Source organism: Brassica rapa, chromosome A05 (genome assembly GCF_000309985.2).
Source record: "Brassica rapa cultivar Chiifu-401-42 chromosome A05, CAAS_Brap_v3.01, whole genome shotgun sequence".
Taxonomy (NCBI): domain Eukaryota; kingdom Viridiplantae; phylum Streptophyta; class Magnoliopsida; order Brassicales; family Brassicaceae; genus Brassica; species Brassica rapa.
The window spans coordinates 933,597-954,051 of record NC_024799.2 but is presented as its reverse complement, the minus strand read 5'-3'; the positions used below and the strand labels follow the sequence as shown (position 1 = coordinate 954,051).

The 20,455-nt window shown below is 34.0% G+C and overlaps 3 protein-coding genes and 3 long non-coding RNA genes across 7 annotated transcripts; 4 read left to right on the top strand and 2 right to left on the bottom strand.

The window, feature by feature from the left end:
• Nucleotides 1-106: 106 nt before the first annotated feature.
• Nucleotides 107-1,380, bottom strand: LOC117134308. The gene is made up of 2 exons (XR_004458553.1): nt 505-1,380; nt 107-471 (listed from the first exon to the last, which is right to left on the bottom strand). It is a non-coding gene; the product is annotated as an uncharacterized LOC117134308 (long non-coding RNA).
• Nucleotides 1,381-1,620: 240 nt separating this feature from the next.
• Nucleotides 1,621-4,207, top strand: LOC103866485 (BTB/POZ domain-containing protein At2g46260). Its single transcript, XM_009144422.3, has 6 exons — nt 1,621-2,098; nt 2,235-2,363; nt 2,432-2,550; nt 2,627-2,690; nt 2,819-3,098; nt 3,171-4,207. Exons 1-6 carry the CDS (start codon nt 1,822-1,824, stop codon nt 3,994-3,996), a joined length of 1,695 nt encoding a protein of 564 aa, XP_009142670.2. The 5' UTR covers nt 1,621-1,821; the 3' UTR covers nt 3,997-4,207.
• A 2,519-nt stretch (nt 4,208-6,726) lies between these two features.
• On the top strand, nt 6,727-9,551 carry LOC103866484 (G-box-binding factor 3). 2 transcript variants are annotated; one of them, XM_009144421.3, is made up of 12 exons: nt 6,727-6,946; nt 7,314-7,416; nt 7,510-7,554; nt 7,625-7,723; nt 7,813-7,896; nt 7,973-8,017; nt 8,097-8,294; nt 8,373-8,421; nt 8,497-8,618; nt 8,770-8,847; nt 8,929-9,054; nt 9,127-9,551. In XM_009144421.3, exons 2-12 carry the CDS (start codon nt 7,354-7,356, stop codon nt 9,283-9,285), a joined length of 1,068 nt encoding a protein of 355 aa, XP_009142669.1. In that variant the 5' UTR covers nt 6,727-6,946; nt 7,314-7,353; the 3' UTR covers nt 9,286-9,551. The 2 variants fall into 2 exon arrangements, with proteins under 2 accessions (XP_009142669.1, XP_009142667.1); XM_009144419.3 differs by having other exon boundaries at nt 6,731-6,946; nt 8,497-8,690.
• A 2,957-nt stretch (nt 9,552-12,508) lies between these two features.
• Nucleotides 12,509-13,231, bottom strand: LOC117134309. The gene is made up of 2 exons (XR_004458554.1): nt 13,190-13,231; nt 12,509-13,106 (listed from the first exon to the last, which is right to left on the bottom strand). It is a non-coding gene; the product is annotated as an uncharacterized LOC117134309 (long non-coding RNA).
• A 358-nt stretch (nt 13,232-13,589) lies between these two features.
• On the top strand, nt 13,590-14,909 carry LOC103866482 (NDR1/HIN1-like protein 6). Its single transcript, XM_009144415.3, has 2 exons — nt 13,590-14,410; nt 14,503-14,909. The coding sequence occupies exons 1-2, from the start codon at nt 13,647-13,649 to the stop codon at nt 14,516-14,518; spliced, it is 780 nt and encodes a 259-aa protein (XP_009142663.1). The 5' UTR covers nt 13,590-13,646; the 3' UTR covers nt 14,519-14,909.
• A 2,500-nt stretch (nt 14,910-17,409) lies between these two features.
• LOC117134307 lies at nt 17,410-20,455 on the top strand. The gene is made up of 2 exons (XR_004458552.1): nt 17,410-17,522; nt 19,967-20,455. It is a non-coding gene; the product is annotated as an uncharacterized LOC117134307 (long non-coding RNA).

Genomic DNA, 20,455 nt, shown 5'->3' with positions numbered 1-20,455 from the left:
AAGAATATTTTAAGGATAATTTCTTTAACTATATTCATGGTTGGGTAAGGTTCAACCAACCTTCTTCTTGATTCAAACAACGTGGGGATTTTCTAATGATTCCTTGTTTCAGTTTGATGTGTTTAATTTGTAGGTCTTTGTGGTTGATGCTTGCATTGAAGCGTCATTGATGCTCTGCTTAATATGGGAAGATATATATCGTGGGCCAGTTTCAATATATGATATGAATGCTGTTTATTTATTGGGATCTCAATCAAATTAAACATAACTAGCAATGTCTTAATGTAGGTTGTTTTATTTACAATGAGAACTCGTACATAACTAACTGTGAGTTATGTGCTTGTTTTATGTTTTTATCATGCAACCTTGGCCTGTATTCATTTGGTTCAGTTTGGTCTAATTAAATTGTAAATTACGTTGGATCTTGTATAGAATAATTTACAAGTGTTATATGTTTACTTATCTATTAACCTTTTTTTTTTTGTCACAAACTTATCTATTAACCTAAAACGTCCTTTTTATTGTCAATCGCCATCAAATTATTTCATATGTTACTAAAATGAACACATCTTAGTTAGAAATTTAGAATGGGGGACATGTAACCGAATAATATCCTAAAAATTGACTCAATACGTTTTCTATTACATGAATATAAACAAATTATGGTCTATTCAGTTAGTTAACATTGTTTGTTTTAAAACATATATTGTGTTTTATAAATTATAGTTAGTTTGATTGTAACACATACATTAGTTCAAATGGTCACCTCTAGTAGACTAGTTGTCGTGTGGCCTACCACGAAGTGTAAAACGGATTGGTTAGTCAAAAATTGTGTTCATGACATCCAATTAACCTATGATAGTTGCATGGTCAAGCTTTCAATTAATGTTCAAAATTAACAAAGTCTGTAAGAAGTTGAACTTTTTAAATAAAGAAACTCCAGAATAGACTTTTGATTCAAAGCTCCCAAACAAACATCAAACGAGATTAGGCATTGCCGTTTGTTGAACGAATTGTCTTCTTACAAAAGTCTACGCTTTCCAACCAATTACACTACAAACTTTTCCTATTACCAGAACAACACAAAGACAACTCAACTTTTCTTTTCTTCTAATTACGTAAATTCTAAGCCTCTCCCACAAAACTTAATTTATTTCTATAAACTATTTCTGAATAAATTGATTTAAGTTTCTTATGAGATTTTTTTTTTTAAATAAATTTTTGTTTCCAATTTTAATATAACGTACCCCAACATTTTTTGGACTAAATAAGAATATGAAAATGAAAATTTAATACCGATTTTTTATTTTCAGACAATTGCAATGCCTATGAAAAATTAAAGTAAGTATTAAAACTGTACTAAACACGATTAAATAAAGGTTTATTAAATTAAAACCTATAGAGACCGAACCTGATTTAAGCATTAGAACAGAACTAAACACGATTAAATAAAGGTTTATTAAATTAAAACCTATAGAGACCGAACCTGATTTAAGCATTAGAACAGTACTAAACACGATTAACTAAATCCTTTATTAAATTAAAGAGACCGAACCTGATTGCCGCGCTAACTAACAAAACCGGTTGTCTTAATTTAGCCCATCCATTTATGATTTGATTTATCAATACGCTACCGACCTGTAACCGTAACCGTTCAACTTCCTTTCTCCAATTAAAAAAAAAAAACACATTTCTAGGGTTTGTTCCTCATTTTCGAATTTGACCCCTTCTTCTTCTTCTTCCCGATTCAAATCTGTTCGATTCTTCGCCGGAAGAGAAGACGGAGAGAGAGAGAGGGTTTCGAGAAAAAAAAAGGAAGTTATGAGAGGCTCCTCCAACGACGCCGATCTATTCGACCCCAAGACGGAGATGGACTCCAATTTCTCTCGCCACGGTTCTTCCTCCTCCTCCTCCGAAGGCGATTTCGGATTCGCCTTCAACGACAGCAACTTCTCCGACCGTTTGCTCCGGATCGAGATCATGGGCGGTCCGTCCTCGGATTCCACGTCTGATGTCGGCGAAGGAGGGTGCACGAGTATTGCCGATTGGGCTCGTCATCGCAAGAGGAGAAGAGAGGACAACAATAAGAAGGATAATGGTTATCTATTCAACCGATTCAAATCTCGGTTTAGGGCTTTTGATCAATTGAACCGATTGAAATTTTTAATTAGTTTAGGGATTTTGATTTCTCCTTTATAAGAAAGTTAATTAACTTTGATGTTTTGCATTTGCAGTTACGGTTTCGGACATTGTGGCGTGTCCTGAAGAGCAGATTATAACGGATAACAACCAACCGGATTTGGATGATAATCTTGATGAAGAAGGAGGAGAGGCTATGGTGGAAGAGGAGGAGGCTCTCTCAGGTTCTTTCTTGAGATTGCATTCTTGAGGTAGCTTGTGTAAAATTTTATAGTAAAATGTTTTTTTTTAGGTGATGATGATGCATCTAGTGAGCCGAACTGGGGGATGGATCAATCTACTGTTGTTAATGTTAAGGAGCTGCATATAAGCTCTCCTATCTTGGCTGCTAAATCCCCTTTCTTCTACAAGGTTCCTTTCTTCTTATTTTGAGTCTTATTGGTTTGTTTATGTTACATGTAACACTGTCCTTTGCTTCTTGTTGTAGCTGTTCTCTAATGGAATGAGGGAGTCAGAACAGAGACATGTAACCCTTAGAATTAGTGCTCAAGGTATGGCACTTTCATGTTGGCTTTTGATTCTTTATTCCGTTTTTTATTAACTCTCTTACTGATTTTTGGTTTTTATTTATGGTATTTTGTATCCATGAGACTTCACAATGTTGATTTATTTATGGCAGAGGAAGGTGCTTTGATGGAGCTATTAAACTTTGTGTACAGCAACTCTCTAACTGTCACAACAGCACCTGCTTTACTAGATGTTCTCATGGCTGCTGACAAGTTTGAGGTTGCTTCCTGCATGAGGTACTGCAGTAGACTTCTCCGCAACATGCCTATGACTCCCGATTCCGCTTTGCTCTATCTCGACCTCCCCTCCAGCGTCTTAATGGCCGAAGCTGTCCAGCCCTTAACCGATGCAGCTAAACAGTTCCTTGCCTCGCGTTTCAAGGATATCACCAAGTAAGCAAAGACTACTCAAAAAAATGCATTCACTTAAGAGTGTTGTGAAAGTTAAACCATTTTTGTTTACAGGTTTCAGGAGGAGGTTATGGCCTTACCGTTGGCTGGAATCGAGGCGATACTATCGAGCGATGATCTACAAATTGCTTCTGAGGACGCTGTTTACGACTTTGTGTTGAAATGGGCGAGGGGACAGTACAGTTCGTTGGAAGACCGTAGAGAGATTCTAGGCTCACGCCTTGCTCTTTACATACGCTTCCCATACATGACGTGCAGAAAGCTCAAAAAGGTGCTAACCTGCAGCGACTTTGACCACGAAGTAGCGTCAAAGCAGGTTCTAGAAGCGCTCTTCTTCAAAGCGGAAGCTCCACACAGGCAACGCATCCTAGCAGCTGAAGGATCGGACTCAACGAACCGCCGGTTCATTGAGAGGGCTTACAAATACAGACCTGTGAAAGTAGTCGAGTTCGAGCTTCCTCGTCCGCAGTGCGTAGTGTACCTGGACTTGAAGCGAGAGGAGTGCACAGGACTGTTCCCTTCGGGGAGAGTCTACTCTCAGGCCTTTCACTTAGGAGGTCAAGGCTTCTTCCTCTCTGCGCATTGCAACATGGACCAGCAAAGCTCGTTCCACTGCTTTGGTCTGTTCCTTGGGATGCAAGAGAAAGGAGCTGTGAGCTTTGGTGTGGACTACGAGTTCGCGGCTAGAGAGAAGCCTTCGCAGGATTACGCTTGCAAGTACAAAGGGAACTACACGTTCACTGGTGGCAAAGCTGTTGGTTACAGGAACCTCTTCGGGATCCCTTGGACTTCGTTTATTGCGGAGGATAGTCAATACTTCATCGATGGCATTCTCCATCTCCGTGCTGAGCTCACTATTAAACGAACAGACCTTCACTGATCAACATCTCTCTTTGCGAGTCTCCTCTACCCTCTCCATGTAGTAAGCTCAAACCAAGAGTGTCTTTTGTAATTTGCTTACGGAGCAGTAAAAGAGTATCCACGCTGTAAATTTAATTGGAATTTATCTATTTGCACTAGTTTCTCTTCACCTTAACCCCAAGACGGGAAATAAAATTGGGCCTAATATATGAGATGGGCCTATAATATTATTGGAATTTATCTATTTGCACTAGTTTCACTTTGCTAACCCAAGATTATCCACGCTGTAAATTTAATTGGGTCCGGATCTTTCCGATCCTAAACAATAGTCCGGATCGGTTCGGATCTATAACTAAAAAACCTATAAAATACCTGCAATTTTCTGGTCCAAATCGAATCAGGTTCAGATATTTAGAAACTAAAAAAAGTGACATACCTAAACTCCATCAAATATAGTCAATATTTGTCATATATATTTAAAATTTTACAAAAAAACTTAAATTAAACTTTTAATAATTAAAACAAAACATCTTTAAACTCTAAATTATACATTTAAAGCTTCGTATTACTTAAAATATCACAAAATAATAATAAATATTGTTAACAATAGATATTTCAACTAAATTATAAAATAATATATATAATTGAACAAAGAAAAACATAGGTTTGGATATACATGTTTTTGAGTCGGGTACAAATCGGTTCTTATCGGGTCCGGATTTGTTTGGATCGTTTTTTTGGGTTCTGGTTTTTTTGGAAAAAAAAGTTTAGATCAAAAAGTATTTGTAAATTTTCGATCCGTTCTGGTTCGGGTTTTCGAATGGAATAGTTTTTCTTATCTTGAAGTACCTAAGCACAAGGTTTTGGGCCTTTATTTGACACGGAAAATCAATTAGGGCCTAACATAAGAGTTAGGGCCTAACATATGAGATGGGCCTAAAATATGGGTTCTACGAGGGTCACTCAGTAAGACCATCATGTTCTGGTGTGAACATGAAGGCTTTGAGACGTTCAAACAATGCGGCTAGAGTGAGTGGTACGTCAAGGAATTAGTGAAAAGTGTCAAGGGTAATAGCGGAAAACTGAAAGAATATTCGAGTCCTCGTCACATGCGGGCCCATATAAATGCGTAAGACTATCTTGCTTACCAGACGGACACGTCATTTTGTCGGAAAGACATTTGGACCGTCGATTTATATCTCTTTTTTCTGACTTCGACCCCACACGTAGCAATAATAAATCCTTTTTTTCTCCATTACATTATTGATCGCCACGTCAGATGATTCGAGTTATATATATACACACGTTTTATTCTTACTCGAGGCGGCGTTAAAGCTGCATCACCGTCGGATTTTTCAGAACTAAACGGCCTAGATTCGAAAGTGACGTGGTCTTTGCCTTCGCTTACGTCATCGGGAACCTCAGTAGAGTTATACAAGTATGTGTCCAGACAATATTTTCTACATTGTCGAATCATTAACCGACAGGTAGATACATCCATGTGAGTCGCATTTCGTAACGTAGGGACCACTTCGTGGACAGAAGCTCGTTTACGCCAACGCAAAAGCCTCGTTGGCCCATTTAAACCTCTCTCTAGATGCCAATATTCAACTGGCGTGGCTTGTTTCTCATCCGTTCGATCGTTAGTAATATCCCAGCCGTTGGATGCGAAGCAGTTGTCGGAATCGTGGGTCCTAATGTCTTCTTTTGTTTAATAATAATTAAATAAGGTTAAAAAATGCAACTTCCATGATGGCAAAAACGTGGCCATACACGTTGGTCGTATTGTGGCACCTTTGGAAGATTTGAATCGGTGGGGTGTAAGATGGACGGTCAAGATGCTGAGTAGGGTGGACAGAAGTGCTCTCCGCGTCGGAGATGCTTAATAGTCAAAGGTCTTTTCTTGCGTGTAATTACCACCATGTCCTTTCCGGATCTAAAAGTAAATTAGTTGGCGGATTTGAAGAGGATTTATAAACTATGGTAAATATTAGGCATGGTCCTTTGGAACCCGTCGAAATTCGGTTCGGTGGATTCAGATTTTTAAATTTTCGGTTTATACTCATAAATCACATTCAGACTTTACTAATTATAGATCAAAATTTAGTATGATTCCCACCAAATTCGGTTCGAATCGGATTATAATGTCTAAAATCGTTTAAAAATATTATTTTAACCTAAAAATTTGACAAATGTTTTTCAAAATATATAAATTACTCATAAATCTAACTAAAATTTAGTTTAATTATCTACTCAAACTAAAAAATATTTAAAATAACAAATAAAATAAACTATTGAAAACTATGAAATATCTAAATTAATTTAACATATTAAAACATTAACATATTTAATTATGTTCGGATATCTTTGGATCCTAATTCGGATTTTGATTCGGTTCGAATTATAACTATATCCCAAAGTACTAAATTCATAAGTCCCATTTGGTTATCTTTGTATAAATGTTCAGATTCAGTTTTGATTTTTTTATCCGGATTTAAAGAGGTACTTCATATTGGGGTAAAAACGTCTAAGCCTAGTAAATATCGAATAATAAAATCCTTTTTAAACTCGCAATGAATTAGAAAATGGTAATTAAATTAAAACAGACGGACCACGTAAGTCACATGACTTGATGGCGTAGAGCGACTAATAATCGAACACGTGTACGGTAAAAGATGAGAAGGGAAGAGAAGAGAAACACAAATGGGTGGCACGAAAGTCGATGAGCCAACTCATCAAACACCACCGTAGTTTACGCTGTATTATATTCTCATGACACGTGTTTGATGACGTGGTCATCGTCTTGGCGCTCCGTTTTTTCTCTCTCGTCTTCCTCCTCCCTCAAAAAAAAACTGAACTCTTTTTTTCTCTCTGTTTTTCTAGAGAGAGATTGAAATGCTTTAAAATTTCTCTTTAGGTTTCAAGTTTCTAGATTTGTATCTCTGAGCTCAGGTTACAGATTCTTGCAGGTAATTTGCATTAAATTTAAACTTATCAGAGGATCATCATCATTCATTGCTCTTCTTTAGTTTTTTGTATATGATTGTTATGATAGTTTTTTTTTGCTTTTTATGTTTTGTTCTTACGTTTTGCATCGTCTCTTTGTATTAGTTGAATTAAGTTCTTTGAATTTAAACATGAACAGCAAAAGCGATGAGAAGAAGAACAGTCTTTTTTTTTTTTTTTTTTTTAGGTGCATGTGTTTCAAGGGTAGAGTTGTACATTTGTATCGACTTTGTTGATTCTCTTTGTCTTCCTGAACAAATAACGGAAGGTGGAAAGACGTTTCTGCCCATATGCTTCTTGCTTCTCACACAACAACTTTGTTTTTTGCAGAAAGAGACAATTGTTGTTAAAGTGTGGAAACGTTAAGACCATGGGAAAGAGCGAGGAACCAAAGGTTACCAAATCAGACAACAAACCATCTTCACCACCTGCGGTATTTTTATTATTAATTTCAGACCATAACTCTCAAGTCAATAGTGTTCTTGTAATAGAGTCAAAACTAATGTTATCTTGTATGTGTTGACAGGATCAAACAAATGTTCATGTCTACCCTGATTGGGCCGCTATGCAGGTTAGTATTGTTATTACTTTTACTCTCTCTCTCTCTCTTTCCGGTTTATGTAATGATGATACTTTGATAGGCTTATTATGGTCCAAGAGTAGCAATGCCCCCTTATTACAACTCAGCTATGGCTGCTGCATCTGGTCATCCTCCTCCTCCTTACATGTGGAATCCTCAGGTATTATTATTAGTCAACCCCAAAGACTTTTTTTTTTCTTATACATGGAAGACTATTGGTTAATGTTTTTGGTCTTGAATCTTTTTTAGCATATGATGTCACCATATGGAACACCCTATGCAGCGGTTTACCCTCATGGAGGAGGAGTCTACGCTCATCCTGGATTCCCCATGGTGAATAACAATCATCGCTGACCTTTTTAAATCTGAAAACTCAAGTGATTGACTGACTTAATATTTTTGTTAACAGGGGTCACAGCCACATGGTCAAAAGGGTGCAACACCTTTAACAACTGTAAGTAGTATCATTATGGATTGTGTAATGGTTTTTTTTTGCTCACTGTTTTTATGGGTTTCATTGTAAAAATGGGCAGCCGGGGACGCCATTGAACATAGACACTCCTAGTAAATCAACAGGGAACACAGAGAATGGGCTGATGAAGAAGCTGAAAGAGTTTGATGGACTTGCTATGTCTCTTGGCAATGGTAATAATGGTGATGAAGGTAAACGCTCACGGAACAGCTCAGAAACGGATGGTTCTAGTGATGGAAGTGACGGGAATACCACTGGGGTAATGTCTCTCGTAGTCTCATCTACAATCAGAACCTCAAATGGTCTAATGCTTAAACCTTTTTTTGCATGTTCTTAGGCTGATGAACCGAAACTTAAGAGAAGCCGAGAAGGAACTCCAGCCAAAGGTATTAGTCTTTTTTTTGCATGTCTCAAATAGAGAGATTTGGTGTGAATGATGATTTTTTTTTGTGTGTGGGTAGATGAGAAGAAACATTTGGTTCAGTCAAGCTCATTTCGGTCTGTTTCTCAGTCAAGTGGTGATAATAACTGCGTAAAGCCTAGTGTTCAAGGAGGAGGTGGAGCTATAGTATCTGCTGCTGGTGTAAGTGCAAATTCAAACCCCACCTTCATGTCACAATCTTTAGCCATGGTTCCTCCTGAAACTTGGCTTCAGGTACCCTTAGTGACTTAGTCTTCCATCTAGCTAGTTTTGTTACATCTCCCTGACAAGTAAATCCATTTTTGCTGTTCAGAACGAGAGAGAACTGAAACGGGAGAGAAGGAAACAGTCTAATAGAGAATCTGCTAGAAGGTCAAGATTAAGGAAACAGGTTTGTTTCTAAAACGTTCTCTCTTTTCTTTTTGTATGTTCTTAGTATGAGTCTCATTAACACATCATTTGTGTTTTAAAGGCTGAGACTGAAGAACTGGCGAGGAAAGTTGAAGCTCTAACAGCAGAAAACATGGCGTTAAGATCTGAACTAAACCAACTTAATGAGAAATCTAATAATCTAAGAGGAGCTAATGCAACCTTACTGGTAAGTAAAAAGCATTGACTAATGAATAAGTATTAGTTTCTTGAAGGTGACGCTTTTGTTGGGGGGTTGCAGGACAAGCTGAAAAGTTCAGAACCTGAAAAGAGAGTTAAGAGCTCAGGAAATGGAGACGACAAGAACAAGAAGCAAGGAGACAATGAGACTAACTCGACCAGCAAACTGCATCAACTGCTTGATACAAAGCCTCGAGCTGATGGTGTAGCTGCTCGCTAATCATAACACTCTGTGTGTCGACTTCTACTTAATTTGTCGACAGAAAGAAACAAAACAAGTGTATGCTAATTCCAGAAAACTTGTTAGATAGTATAGAAGAGATGGAGATGGAGATGATTTGATCTATATATATTTTCAGAGAGAGAGAGAGGGGGTGGTTGTTAATATGGAGAGGCTCTATTTTTATATATGGCTTCCTTTGTTGCATTCAGTATAATAGACCTCATGATGTAGTGTATGTATGAGAGACATCTCTCAGATCGGTGTTTGTTGCTTTGCTTGGATAAGAAAATCAATAATAACAAATATTTCTATAAATCTCCACTCAAAATCTGGAGTGGTACATGAAAATCAGCTTATATATATTAGGTCCAAAATTAGCAAAACTCATCATGATAGATACACAATCAATGAATGGATCAAGAAGTTGCCTATCACGATTATCAGTGGTATTTACAGCTGATGCCTACATCTTGACCACCTCCAAGCAAAAGATAATATCATCATGACTTGTTGAGTGCTGAATTTAATGAAGCATATTATTAGCCATGGTCGAGACGTGGAGACATGGGAACAGCATTTTAGAGGGAGTCCCTGTAGTGTAAGTCCTTTTACAAGAGTCAGCGTCCTCATGTACCCACAGCTGAAAAAACAACACTCTTTCCACAAGATTTCTCTCTTTATATCTATTTCAATAATAACAATCCCAATTAATTCAAAATATTATAAATTTCAATTAAATTGATAGGTTGTATTCTATTTCAAAAGTTGTCAGTTTACATATGTGTGTTTCCAACATGCAATTCTAACAAGTATCAACTTTAAGAGTTGTGTCTTTTCATCTAAAACGATATATTAGTTTTTAAATGTTGTTAAATATTCCAAAAGTGTCTTTGTATAATTTTTTATACCAAGAATTAGTTAGTGTAAAGAGTCATAAAGTTATTTTTTAAATGATGTGTCTAAATAAAAAATATTTTTTTTTGAAAATTGTTATAAAGTGTCTTTTTATAATTAAACTGTTTTGAAATGATGTATCTATTTAAAATATAAACGTGTATTATACATTTCGCTCGTAATTATTTGTTGTGCGTTTTGTTTATAATTCCTTTTGTTTTCAGAAATTTCTTTTGCTTTTTAACATTTTTTTTTACTTTCATAAATAATATTTTGTTAAAAACTTAAGTGAATCATTACAATTTTTGGTGATCAACCATTATAATTTTTGGTGGTTAACCATTGCAATTTTGATCTTTATTATATATAGTAGTTGTGAGCAATGAAAAATCCAATCAAAAGTAGCATTAAATAAAAAACGAGAAAGAGATTTACTACCCCAAGGATCATAAACAATCTTTGGAGAAACATATATAAACCCCAAAGTTTACCACCGATGTTGCTTTCACAACAGATTACAAAGTGGTCAGTTATTTGTATATATTTATAATAGGAGAAACACTATTTTTGTTTGAATGCAGGAGAAACACTACAACATATCGTATATCATCGCCGGAATTTTCTCTTTCCCCATTCATGTATTGAAGTCTGTTATCCTTTCCTCACCTTTCTCATGGTCAAAGATATATATTTTGCTGATATACATCTTTAGTAATGGAAATATATACATTTTTTGTATTTTAGGTGAGAACTTACATATAAGCAAGTGTATATATTCTATATTAATAATATGTGTTTTGTGAAGATACAAAGAAATGTATCTTAAATTGGTAGTTCTATTGGTAAATTTTTCTTCTTTAAAAGTAGAAGTGTTAGATTCGAATCTTAAATAACTATAAAGAGAAGATTTAATAACCGGTTCTTATCCATAGTCTAAAGAAATTATAACTTTTGACTCAAAGCTGATTGAATTCCAAAAGAAAAAAGGAAAACAAGTGAGAAAAATATGACTACAGAAGTTTCTGACCAAAAGATAATCATTATTTAATTTGATATTATCTATGAACACATTTTTATTTGACTACTAATGTAGATAGGAATGAACAAAGTTACTCACTCAGCTACCTTCCACGTAACCTAAGATCCACTCCAGACTCTAGCCTTTATATATAAATCCATTTTATTTAGAAGATGGAGTACCGTACTTTCTCCCTTCACACAATACTATCAATTTCAACAATAATCCAATCTTTTCAAAGTGAAGACTGAAGATTAAACTTGAATATAATAAAAATGATAGAGAGGGGAAAATGCTTTAGTGTTATATTTGTTTTTAGTATATTATTGATGGTGGGATTAGATGTCGTTGCTGGTTTCGTGGCAATGCTAGCCGAAGTCGCCCAACAAAAGGCACATACAGTGACAGAGGTACGTTGATAGCATGTGGGTCAGTTGACCCATATGAATGTATGAACAAAATTTCTTTACATGTAATTTTTTTCGAAATAAGTGTAAATTTTAGGTAATTGACTCCTATGATATATGTTAATTATAAATTGATCTTCTTGACAAATTTTCCTAGCTCCACCACTGGATACATATATATATATATATATCTTAAATATACCATTAGTAAACAAATAATGATAATGATGACGATGATTGTTTCATTTATGTTATGCCCATGATGCAGGTGGAAACGGGGGTGTGGTTACTCGAGTGTAAATCTCCAAGCAAAAAAGCTTTCGTGTTAGGGTTAATAGCATTAGGATGTTTGTTAGCAGCTCATTTCATCGCCGTTATGATAGGATGCATTATCTCCGACTCCCATACTATAGTCACAGTATTCCCCATAGTCACAGTATTCTCCGCACCTAAGATCACACAACGCGTCACCATGGCCTGTATTTATCTCACTTGGTAATTAAAAAAATTAATACTCTAAAAATAAAAATAAATGTCATAATCATCACATAAATTGTTTTAAGATTCAAATTTTGCGAGCAAATACAACACATTAACATTTTTTATATATAATACATATACAGTATATATATTTTTTAACATATACAGTATTACTTGAACTTTTGTTATGAAATTGACACTTGTTGGTGGTGTTTGTGGATTGGATGATGGTGGAGAACAGGATCGTAGCAACTGCGGGAGCAGGAATACTTACGATGGGCATATGGATGAACAGAGAATCAAGATTAGAATGTGGATTCACAAACAAACAGTTTTTGTCTTTAGGAGGCAAAGTGTGTTTTCTTCATGCTATTGTCTCTGTCGTTATGTATTTAGCAAATTTCATCTGTAGATTTTGCATTTCTTAAAAAGATATTTTATTAATTTTTTTACACCTTTTTACATTTTTACTTAATTTATTTTATTCAATTTAAAAAAAATATAAATTATAACGCAAAACTCTGAAGCAAAAGAAAGGAACACGTAAACATGCCTCTTTGCAGTTTTTGTCAAGTGAACCTGTAAGGAAATGAGAATCATCAGCTACTTTAGAGAGCCATGTTATGGTATTCTTGTGACCCACTTCCTCATATGATTGCTTGAGCAAGTTCCCAGTCTAGCAACAATGGCAGTAGCACCAGGCATCTGTTTAAAGCTAATAATAATAATGACTTTATAAACAAAGAAACAGTTTTCCTTTTTAAGAAATATGCTAAAGGCTTAGATTTTGAGCTACCAACTTATGGTCTTTGGTATCTTCTGTGACATGAATAGCATAGGTAAGCTCCATAAAGGGAACAGTGGTAATCAATGGCAAGCTTATCTCCAACAGAAAAAAAAAAAGGTCAACAGAACTGGCAGGAGAACCGAAACTGAATATAAAAATTGTTTTTAAATCTTCACATCCCACAGCCTTGCAGACTGATCAGCACCACCAGTTATGAATCTCTACGAGTCACCTAAAGAAAAGAACAAACCATTCAGCTTTGAAAGACTAAACAAAAAAAAAAGTTTCTTCTATAACACAATCAACAACACTTACTGGAGACATTGCAAGACCAAAGCACCACCTCTGTGGCCACGGTATAGTAAGTATATCTATAGAAAAAGATCTAAAAATATATATCTTCTTCTTATTCTTCTTTTTCTTATTTGGCTTCAAATGCAAGCAAGCCTTGATGGTAGGTAAAGAGCAAAAAGAGGGACCACGTCAGCATTTATGAAAAACGGCGCGCGTGCGTGAGTATCGGTTTCAAAACGAATTCTCATCCTCACGTCTCAACCCTTTCCGACAAACACACAACACACAAAACTCGAAATCTCTTAGAAACCAAGTTTCCCAATCTCTGCAATCATCACCATTGTCTCTATCTCTCTAGTTTTTTTTTTCTCAGGTTATATCAACATTTGATCTTTCTGTTTCTTGATCAATCGCTTCAAAAATATATATATTTTTATTAAAATAAAAACAGATCGTGAAGAGAGGTGAATCAAATAAAATGGCAGATTATCCAATGAAACCAGTTCTTCAAAAACCACCAGGCTACAGAGATCCAAACACGCCCTCTCCTCAACCTCCTCCTCCACCACCTCCCGTCGCAGCCAGACCCCAACCACCACCCATGAGAAAACCCGCCGCCGGGATGCCTTCCTCCTTCCGACCAAAGCGAAAACGCGGAAACTGTTTCAAATCCTGCTGCTGCTGCGTCTGCATCACCATCGTCCTCCTCGTCTTCCTCTTCCTAATCGCCACCGCCATCTTCTACCTCTGGTTCGACCCCAAGCTCCCCACCTTCAGCCTCTCCTCCTTCCGCCTCGACGGCTTCAAACTCTCCGACGACCCCGACGGCTCCTCCCTCTCCGCCGCCGCCGTGGCCCGCGTCGAGATGAGGAACCCCAACGCCAAGCTCGTTTTCTACTACGGCGACACCGCCGTGGACATGAGCATCGGTAATGGAAACGACGAGACGCAGATGGGAGACACGACGATTAATGGGTTCCGACAAGGTCCAAAGAACTCGACTAGCGTGAAAGTTGAGACCGCAGTGAAGAACATGCTCGTGGACAGAGGGTTGGCTAAGAGGCTCGCGTCCAAGTTTCAGAGTAAAGATTTGGTGATTAACGTTGTTGCCAAGACAAAAGTTGGATTAGGTGTCGGAGGGATGAAGATCGGGATGCTCGCTGTTAATTTGAGATGCGGTGGTGTTAGTTTGAACAAGCTTGATACTGATTCGCCTAAATGCATCCTTAATACACTCAAATGGTAAGATTAAGATCAGTTTTTAATGTTAGTTTACACAAGAAGATATTAATATTTGTGTGTAGTTAGTGAATGATGATATTCATATATTGCAGGGTGAATCTAAAGTAAGGAGGAAAGGAAGACTTCAGGGGTGATTTGAAAATGGCGGCAACATTCGTATGAATATATGTTGTGACTATAACACTGTAGATACGTATATATATACACTTTTCCTTTTGTTTTATATTCTAATCTTCGTGTTTTATATATTTAATTACTATTAGCAGATGTTAGTAAAACAAATATTATTTTCTGGGAACATGTAGAGAGTGTTGTGTTGTTATTTCTTTGTGTGACATAATTTTTTTAGTGTAATATATTGTGTGATTTGAGAGGAAATCCCAATGTAATGTGTTGAGTGTATTCGAATTTTGTGTATTTTTGGAATTTTGTATAAGTTAATGATGGAGATTTGTTTGTTGGTTTAGTATATGAATACAAACTCGCGTAGTTATCATCAGATGACATGGTAGTCTAATGGTTAAGTGCAAGTGTTATGTTGTTGTACTTTTAATCCAAATTTATAGAGATAAATGTTTACGTCAATAATATTAGCACATGCTAGTTTGGGACATAGTAAAGATTGGAGTCAAATGGCCAAATTCTTCTGAGTAAATTTAAAATACAAACTATATAGATAGTTGAAAATGTTATCAATTTTTTCTAGTTCAAAGGATTAAGGTTCTCAGTTTCCATAGTTTTCATGTTAAAATAAATATTGGACATAGTTTGGAGAACAGTAATGCTGTAATGGGCTCGTGGAATTTGAGCTGACATGCTTCTTAATACATAGATATATTTTGACTGAATGGTGTTTATTAATTGCTGGTTTGTGGACTAACCAGATTACAGAGATATAGGTTTGTAATATTGGTTTGTGGACTAACCAGTATATCAATATATAAACAGCAATTTACATATTGATATATGTAAAATTCAATATTTGAATCCTACGGAAATATTGAATTTTTCGGTAAATATTCTATATACTGAAGCATATGATCTTTAGTGTTGTTTTAAAATTTCTAAATACATTCTACATTTGTATTAATGTATATTAAACCCTCTTTCATGGTACATGGGCATCGTTTTATTTTTTTGTTAATCAATTTAGTAAAACTTCATAATACTCCCTAAATTGGTGGACTAACCACTATAACATCGCTATTTTCTAGAAAAACGGAGACAACAAAAGTTCCAAACCTCTTTGACATTCATCATATGTTAGTGAAAGATGCAACTATGCATTAAAATAATATTTTCATATTTTTGAATTTTTTTCAAAATCTATGTGTTAACCCCTACGAAAATATTAATTTTTTCGTAAATGCTCTATATACTGAAGTCTATGATCTTTAGTGATGTTTTAAAATTTCTAAACACATTATATATTTGTATTAATGTATATTAAACTCTCTTTCATTGTACATGGGCATCGCTTTAATTTTTAGTCAATTAATTTAGTAAAATTCATAATACTCCCTAAATTGGTGGACGAACCACTATATAATCGCTATTCTCTAGAAAAACGGAGACAACAAAGGTTTTAAACCTCTTTTTCCTTCATCATATGTTAGTGAAGGATGAACTATGCATTAAACAGTATTTTCATATTTTTGAACTTTTCTCAGAATCTATGTATTAACCCCTACGAAAATATTGAAATTTTCGGTAAATGCTCTATATACTCAAGCCTATGATCTTTAGTGTAGTTTTAAAATTTATAAACACATTATATATTTATATTAATGCATATTAAAATACTTTGCATGGTACATGGATATCGTTTTATTTTTTTGTCAATTAATTTAGTAAAATTCATAATAATCCCTAAATTGGTGGACTAACCATTATAAAATCGCTATTCTCTAGAAAAAGTTTCAAACCTCATTTTCCTTCATCATAAGTTATCACATATGATGAAGGAAAATGAGGTTAACACATAGATTTTGAGAAAATTTCAAAAAAATGAAAATTCTATTTAAATGCATAGTTGCATTCTTCACTAACATATGATGAAGGTCAAAGAGGTTTGGAACCTTTTTTGTCTCCGTTTTTCTAAAGAATAGCGATTTATAGTGGTTACTCAACCAATATGGGGAGTATTATGAAATTTTACTAAATTAACGGACAAAAAATTTAATCGATACCCATGTACCATGAAAGAGAGTTTAATATACATTAATACAAATGTAGAACGTTTTTAGCAATTTTAAAACAGCACTAAAAATCATAGGCTTCATTATATAGAGCATTTACCGAAAAATTCAATATTTTCATAGGGGTTAACCCATAGATTTTCAGAAAAATTCAAAAAAATTGAAATTTTATTTTAATGGATAATTGCATCCTTCAATAACATATGAAGAAGGTGAAAGAGGTTTGAAACCTTTCTTGTCTCCGTTTTTCTAGAGAATAGCGATTTTATAGTGGTTAGTCAACCAATATGGGGAGTATTATGAAGTTTTACTAAATTAACTGACAAAAAATTTAATCGATACCCATGTACCATGAAAGAGAGTTTAATATACATTAATACAAATGTAGAATGTGTTTAGCATTTTTAAAACAACACTAAAAATCATAGACTTCATTATATAGAGCATTTACCGAAAAATTATATATTTTCGTAGGGGTTAACACATAGATTTTGAGAAAAATTCAAAAAAAGAAAAATTCTATTTTAATGCATAGTTGCATCCTTTACTAGCATATGATGAAGGTCAAAGAGGTTTGGAACCTTTGTTGTTTCCGTTTTTCTAGAGAATAGCGATTTTATAGTGGTTAGTCAACCAATATTGGGAGTATTATGAAGTTTTACTAAATTAACTGACAAAAAATTTAATCGATACCCATGTACCATGAAAAAGAGTTTAATATACATTAATACAAATGTAGAATATCTTTATCAATTTTAAAACAAGACTAAAAATCATAGACTTCATTATATAGAGCATTTACCGAAAATTCTATATTTTCGTAGGGGGTTAACACATAGATTTTGAGAAAAATTCAAAAAAATGAAAATTCTATTTTAATGCATAGTTGCATCCTTCACTAACATATGATGAAGGTCAAAGAGGTTTGAAACCTTTGCCGTCTCTTTTTTTCTAGAGAATAGCGATTTTATAGTGGTTACTCAACCAATTTGGGGAGTATTATGAAGTTTTACTAAATTAACTGACAAAAAATTTAAATGATGTCCATGTACCATGAAAAAGAGTTTAATATACATTAATAAAAATTTATAATGAGCTTAGAAAATTTAAAACAACACTAAAGATCATAGGCTTCATTATATAGAGCATTTACCGAAAATTCAATATTTTCGTAGGGGTTAACTCATAGATTTTGAGAAAAATTCAAAAAAATGAAAGTTCTATTTTAATGCATAGTTGCTTCCTTAAGTAACATATGATGAAGGTCAAAGAGGTTTGGTACCTTTGTTTCTCCGTTTTTCTAGAGAATAGCGATTTTAGTGGTTAGTCAACCAATTTGGGAGTATTATGAAGTTTTACTAAATTAATTGACAAAAAAATTAAACAATACCCATGTACCATGAAAGAGAGTTTAATATACATTAATACAAATGTATTATGTGTTTACCAATTTTAAAACAACACTAAAAATCATAGACTTCATTATATTGAGCATTTACCGAAAAATTCTATATTTTCGTAGGGGTTAACCCAAAGATTTTGAGAAAAATTCAAAAAAATGAAAATTCTAATTTAATGGATAGTTGCATCCTTCAATAACATATGATGAAGTTGAAAGAGGTTTGAAACCTTTGTTGTCTCCGTTTTTCTAAAGAATAGCGATTTTATAATGGTTAGTCAACCAATATGGGGAGTATTATGAAGTTTTACTAAATTAATTGACAAAAAAATTTAAATAATGCCCATGTACCATGAAAGAGAGTTTAATATACATTAATACGAATGTAGAATGTGGTTTGAAATTTTAAAACAACACTAAAGATCATAGGCTTCATTATATAGAGCATTTACCGAAAAATTCAATATTTTCGTAGGGGTTAACCCATAGATTTTTTGAAAAAATCAAAAAATGAAAATTCTATTTTAATGCATAGTTGCATCCTTCACTAACATATGATGAAGGTCAAAGAGGTTTGGAACCTTTGTTGTCTCCGTTTCCTAAAGAATAGTGATTTATAGTGGTTACTCAACCAATTTAGAGAGTATTATGAAGTTTTACTAAATTAATTGACAAAAAATTTAAACGATGCCCATGTACCATGAAAGAGAGTTTAATATACATTAATACAAATGTATAATGTGCTTAGAAAATTTAAAAGAACACTAAAGATCATAGGCTTTAGTATATAGAGCATTGACCGAAAAATTAAATATTTTCGTAGAGTTAACCCATAAATTTTGAGAAAAATTCAAAAAAAATGAAAATTCTATTTTAATGCATATTTGCTTCCTTAACTAACACATGATGAAGGTCAAAGAGGTTTGGTACCTTTGTTTCTCCGTTTTCTAGGGAATAGCGATTTTATAGTGGTTAGTCAACCAATTTGGGAGTATTATGAAGTTTTACTAAATTAATTGACAAAAAATTAAAACAATACCCATGTACCATGAAAGAGAGTTTAATATACATTAATACAAATGTAGAATGTGTTTAGCAATTTTAAAACAACACTAAAAATCATAGACTTCATTATATAGAGCATTTACCGAAAAATTCTATATTTTCGTAGGGGTTAACCCAAAAATTTTGAGAAAAACTCAAAAAAATGAAAATTCTATTTTAATGGATAGTTGCATCCTTCAATAACATATGATGAAGGTGAAAGAGGTTTGAAATCTTTGTTGTCTCTGTTTTTCTAGAGAATAGCGAATTTTTAATGGTTAGTCAACCAATATGGGAAGTATTATGAAGTTTTACTAAATTAACTGACAAAAAATTTAATCGATACCCATGTACCATGAAAGAGAGTTTAATATACATTAATACAAATGTAGAATGTCTTTAGCAATTTTAAAACAACACTAAAAATCATAGACTTCATTATATAGAGCATTTACCGAAAAATTCTATATTTTCGTAGGGGTTAACACATAGATTTTTAAAAAAAAATTAAAAAAAAATTAAAATTCTATTTTAATACATATTTGCATCCTTCACTAGCATATGATGAAGGTCAAAGAGGTTTGGAACCTTTGTTGTCTCCGTTTTTCTAGAGAATAGCGATTTTATAGTGGTTAGTCAACCAATATGAGGTGAAGTTTTACTAAATTGACAGACAAAAAAATTAATCGATACCCATGTACCATGAAAGAAAGTTTAATATACATTAATACAAATGTAGAATGTGTTTAGCAATTTTAAAACAACACTAAAAATCATTGGCTTTATTATATAGAGCATTTACCGAAAAATTCAATATTTTCGTAGGGGTTAACCCATAGATTTTGAGAAAAAATTCAAAAAAATGAAAATTTTATTTTAAGGCATAGATGCATCCTTCACTAACATATTATGAAGGTCAAAGAGGTTTGGAACCTTTGTTGTCTCCATTTTCTAAAGAATAGCTATGTATAGTGGTTACTCAACCAAGTTAGGGAGTATTATGAAGTTTTACCAAATTAATTGACAAAAAATTTAAACGATGCTCATGTACCATAAAAATAGTTTAATATACATTAATACAAATATAGAATGTGTTTAGAAATTATAAAACAACACTAAAATCATAGACTTCAGTATATTAAGCATTTTTCGAAAAATTAAATATTTTCGTAGGGGTTAACCCATAGATTTTGAGAAAAATTCAAAAAAAGGAAAATTCTAATTTAATGCATAGTTGCATCCCTCACTAACATATGATGAAGGTTATAGAGGTTTGGAACCTTTGTTGTCTCCATTTTTCTAGAGAATAGCGATTTTATAGTGGTTAGTCAACCACTATGGGGAGTATTATGAAGTTTTACTAAATTAACTGACAAAAAATTTAATCGATACCCATGTACAATG

Excerpts from the sequence above, each read along its gene's own strand:
- LOC103866485 (XM_009144422.3), top strand. The coding sequence starts at position 1,822 with ATGAGAGGCTCCTCCAACGACGCCGATCTATTCGACCCCAAGACGGAG. Across the intron at positions 2,099-2,234 it reads CAACAATAAGAAGGATAATG|TTACGGTTTCGGACATTGTG; the intron begins GTTATCTATTCA and ends TTGCATTTGCAG. Across the intron at positions 2,364-2,431 it reads AGAGGAGGAGGCTCTCTCAG|GTGATGATGATGCATCTAGT; the intron begins GTTCTTTCTTGA and ends GTTTTTTTTTAG.
- LOC103866482 (XM_009144415.3), top strand. The coding sequence starts at position 13,647 with ATGGCAGATTATCCAATGAAACCAGTTCTTCAAAAACCACCAGGCTAC.
- LOC103866484 (XM_009144419.3), top strand. The coding sequence starts at position 7,354 with ATGGGAAAGAGCGAGGAACCAAAGGTTACCAAATCAGACAACAAACCA. Across the intron at positions 8,848-8,928 it reads GGTCAAGATTAAGGAAACAG|GCTGAGACTGAAGAACTGGC; the intron begins GTTTGTTTCTAA and ends TGTGTTTTAAAG. Across the intron at positions 9,055-9,126 it reads GAGCTAATGCAACCTTACTG|GACAAGCTGAAAAGTTCAGA; the intron begins GTAAGTAAAAAG and ends GGGGGGTTGCAG.